General features: G+C 37.6%; 1 protein-coding gene across 1 annotated transcript; it reads left to right on the top strand.

Moving 5' to 3' along the window:
- Positions 998-1,809, top strand: LOC107625476. Its single transcript, XM_016328129.2, has one exon. The coding sequence runs from the start codon at positions 1,101-1,103 to the stop codon at positions 1,527-1,529; it is 429 nt and encodes a 142-aa protein (XP_016183615.1). The 5' UTR covers positions 998-1,100; the 3' UTR covers positions 1,530-1,809.

Here is a 4,367-nt window from a genome sequence, read left to right as displayed (position 1 = left end):
TTCGTTTTAGGAGGGGCATTTTGCACACGAATAGCTGTCCACGATGTTTTTCAGGTCATGAATCGGTTTTACATTGCATTCGGGATTGTCCAAAAGCCCAGCTAGTTTGGCAAGCTTTGGAGATCTCCGGTCAACCTGTGGATTTGATGAGTTGGTTCTTACATAATAGCAAACAACGCCCCTTTAGATTCTTTTCTGGTCTCTGATGGATTTGGCGTTCGAGGAATAACGATATCTTTCATCCTCACGAGCCTTGGACCACATACAAGGTGACTGGTATGGCTTTGTCCTTGAAAAAGGAGTTCTGAAATATTTTTGAGTTGCAACGACTGTCTATCCCTCCACTATTAGTGGCTCTTAGATTCCCCCCTCATGGGTACCTTTAAGATTAATTGTGATGCTAACTATCTTGACAATGGTGCTCGGGTTAGTTTTGCTTGTGTTAGCAGAGATTGGAGGGGAATGTGGCAACGAGGCTGTCTGGGAACAATTGAGAATTGTAGCATTTTGCAAGGAGAGTTGTTTGCTATTTGGAGAGGCTTTTTTTTAGCATGGGACTTGGAGCAAAGAGATATTATATGTGAGACAGACTGTGTGGATGCCTTCACTATTATCAATAATTTACCGGATTACTTTAGTTTTATTGATCATTTGGTGTTAAAAATCTGAGATATCATGTCTTGGAAATGGCGTGCTGATCTCTGGTTGATCTTGAGAGATGCAAACACAGTGGCAGATATCATGACAAAGACTGCAATAAGGACCATTTCTCCTTAAGTGGAGCTTCCGTTGTCTTAAAAAGAGTTTGAGGGTAATATTCAGCAAGATTGCTTTTTTTTAAACAATTTCTTGTTTTTTTTTCTAGTTGTTGTTTATTTTCTTTTAACTCACAAACAAAAAAACAACGGTAAAAATTAAAAAAACATTTAAGAAAAAAACTGTTAATGTTTTAAGAAAAAAAAAAAGTAATTGCAATTTGCAAACACGGGAGAGATTCGCTAACCTCCAATTCTTTTTCGGCCAAAACTATTCTCTCTCTGCAGGTCTCACTCTACTCCCTCTCTGGAGAGAGAAAAAGAAGGAAAATAGGCAAAATCACAATGCCGGCTCCAATACCTTTCACGAGCGCATCGGCCATGATCCGCCGCCGCCTCCTTCAATCCACCCGCACGCGCGGAGGTGCATCCTCCGGGCCTAGCCGCTGGACAAGCCCGGGCCATGAGGAAACTCCCAAGGGCCTTCTCTTCAACCGCACCCCTCCTCCCCCCGGTCAATCCCGCAAGTGGGAGGATTGGGAGCTTCCTTGCTACGTCACCAGCTTCCTCACCATCGTCATCCTCGGCGTCGGGCTCAACGCCAAGCCCGACCTCACCATCGAGACCTGGGCCCACGAGAAGGCCCTCGAGCGCCTCAAGATGGAGAACAGCCTCGCCGCCTCAACCGGAGCAACAACAACCACTACCGACAACAATAACAACAACGGCGATAACGGCGATAACGTTGAAGATGTGCCCCACTCTGAGTCTTGATCCAATTACTGTCGATTCGGATCGGACTTTGGTTTGTTCATTTTCTTTTTTCCTTTCTTTCATGTTAGGGTTTATAAATGGGATGGGTGCATTGTAATAATTGGTATAAAATAACTGTGAGGGGAACATGAACTCCTGCTTTTTGAACTCTAGCTTTGCGGTTACTACTGCATTTGAGGTAGTTTTAATTCACTGTTTTTTAGCTTGTTAAAGGTGAGATTGTTGACTCGCTTTTGTTGCTATATTTCTATGAATGTGGATAAAGACATTCCTGAATCTAGAAGTTATGATACATAATTTTGTTTTTGCTTCCTCATATATAATTCCTCAAATCCGCAAATTTCGTTAGCTACTGGAAGCTCTGATGGGAGGTGAGTTAAAATGAATGATTCTGGACATGGCACCTTAGCCTCCTCGACCAAGTGGTCGATGTATCGATCTTCAGTTCCCTCACACTCCTAATTAGACTCTGTGCATGTTGTTACGTTTTGCACCAAGTATGCACTTATCAGTGTCATGGTTTGCTTGGGTGACTGACAAATTGATTAATTCAACAGAAGTGGATTGGACTGTGTTCATTTTGTTGGAGGTACTTCCTAGTTCCTACTTAAATTTTTACATATGTTTTTCAATGTTGTTCCAGTTTCTGTGCTTTCAGTAACTCTGCATGTTCAATGCTCTTCCAAGATACTTTTATGTTGCATTTTATTGACGGTGAGAAATGAATTGTAAGATAAGGTTTACATCAATTTTGATATTGGATTTGCAAATTGGATTTGATTAGTTAGCTGTGCATATTCATGCTTTTTGCTGTAGATTGTCTGGCAGTGAATGTGAATTTACTAATGCTGATTCTGTGATTTCATTATTGGAACTTGGAATAACCTTCAGATTATTAGTTCTTCGGAACAATGAATACGTAAAGGAATATATTTGGAGTGTTGTGTGCTTTACTTCACAGCTGATTATGATGATAACTGTATTCTTTTGACGGGTCGAAAAATTGTCATCGGAAAAAGCCTGTATATGATATATGTATCTGGTAATTGAGCATTCCCTTTTAAGTTTTTGAGATTAATTAATGGAGTATCGAGACAGGATTGTGAATACTTTTGAGTAGAACCAGCTTTTGTTTAAATCCAAATGTATTACCCCCACCTTGTGTAACTTGGCTGCTCTAAATGTATTACCCCCACCTTGTTTTACTGAAAGAGAGACTGTCTAGTATGTTCTGAGCCTTTTAAAAGGGTGGATACGGGCTGGGTCAAAATTTTTGTCTTGGGTAAAGTATTGTTTTAGATTCTAACAAACAATTGGACTAAGTTTTAATTTTTTTCCCTAATGTTTGAAATGTCATATTTTTATCTCAAACCTCTTATTTTAGTTTTTTGGTCAAAATCAAAATTTTTCTTTCAAAAATACCCGTTCTTCCATTATGATTTTTTTTAGGTAGTGGAAAAAGATCGTAACTGTAGTAGTCACAGTGGTATTTATAGTGATTTGACAGTGAATGTAACAGAATAATAAGAGAAGAAAGAAGTTAATAGAGGAAGAAAGAGTATTTTTGAAAAAAATAGGACAAAATATAACGTTTTGAATGATAATATGAGGCTTTAAATATTAAGAATGAAATTTGAATTTAGTCTAATCATTAGGAACTAAAAGAGTATTTTTACCCATTTTGTCTTTGTTTATCCGAGATTTGGTATGCATCACGGTTTTTCACATTTGTGTTTTGTGTGACAGCTAAACTGAAGGAATAAATTTCATTGATTAGCATGCATCATAGCTATTTTACAATAGAAGCTAATCCGTGAATGAATTGTTGCCTCTCTAAGGGAGAGCTTGTCCATCCCATATATCTGGCCTCCTTTCACAATAAATTTCATTATGTATTGTATTCAATTCTCTTTCTCTGATTACTTGTTTGTGTCATTTTTGGAATCTTGAGACTTGAGAGCAACTTCTTTAACACTCCTGAGGTTCATGTTGTACATTAAAGTTTGCTGAATAGAGTTAAGCTGTTAGATTTTTACTGCAAACTTGTGTTTAATATTATAGAAAGCCATGATATAAGGATATTGAACTCATAGTAACCAACGATGCCAACTCACCACTATAGGGGCAATGGTGTGCAGAGCAGCAATCTGCCACCATTGAAGGCCAGTCCATTGTGGTTAGGCATCATGGTGGTTTCGGGTAAGGTTGCATTTGTAGTGGCGAAAATGGAACTACAAATTGCGCCCTCCATATCTCTGAATATCTAATCTTATTGACTGTGATTGATTATTCTTTTTTAATTATTCTTTTTACTTTTGCTTTTGTGACTTCACAGGTGAGGTAATGTTTTAATCCTTTTACCCTTTTTCTATCTACTAGCAGTAAGCCTGAGATTTGCAATTTTTAGACTCTGTTTGGTTAGTGGGTGTCCCTTTTAAAGACATAGATAGGGTGATACATGGATGATGGTGGATCAGAGGATCTTTGGGTGATGATGGTGGGCCTGTTGGGTGATGTCGATGTCATAGTGGTGATGGTGTTGGTAGAGGAAGAAATACAATGGATTAGGATTATAGGGTAAAATTGGTATTTCTCAAAATTATTATCAAACAAGTTAAAAAACGTGTGTATCTTCATGTTTATGTTTTTATTGTTCATATCTTTTGTGTCTTTATCTCACAATATTGTAATTTAAAAGAAATAACAAATTAGTAGTGCTTCGCTCGCATCCATGGAGTATTAATAATTTTATATATACAATTTGAATTTAATTTTAATATATAGTCAATATAATTTTAGAGGTGTATTGAATTATATAACGTTACGAGTTTATGATAG

Source organism: Arachis ipaensis, chromosome B02 (assembly GCF_000816755.2).
Source record: "Arachis ipaensis cultivar K30076 chromosome B02, Araip1.1, whole genome shotgun sequence".
NCBI classification, from domain to species: domain Eukaryota; kingdom Viridiplantae; phylum Streptophyta; class Magnoliopsida; order Fabales; family Fabaceae; genus Arachis; species Arachis ipaensis.
Note: the sequence above shows the minus strand (reverse complement) of the source record. Positions and strands in the feature narration are given on the sequence as shown.

Excerpts from the sequence above, each read along its gene's own strand:
- LOC107625476 (XM_016328129.2), top strand. The coding sequence starts at position 1,101 with ATGCCGGCTCCAATACCTTTCACGAGCGCATCGGCCATGATCCGCCGC.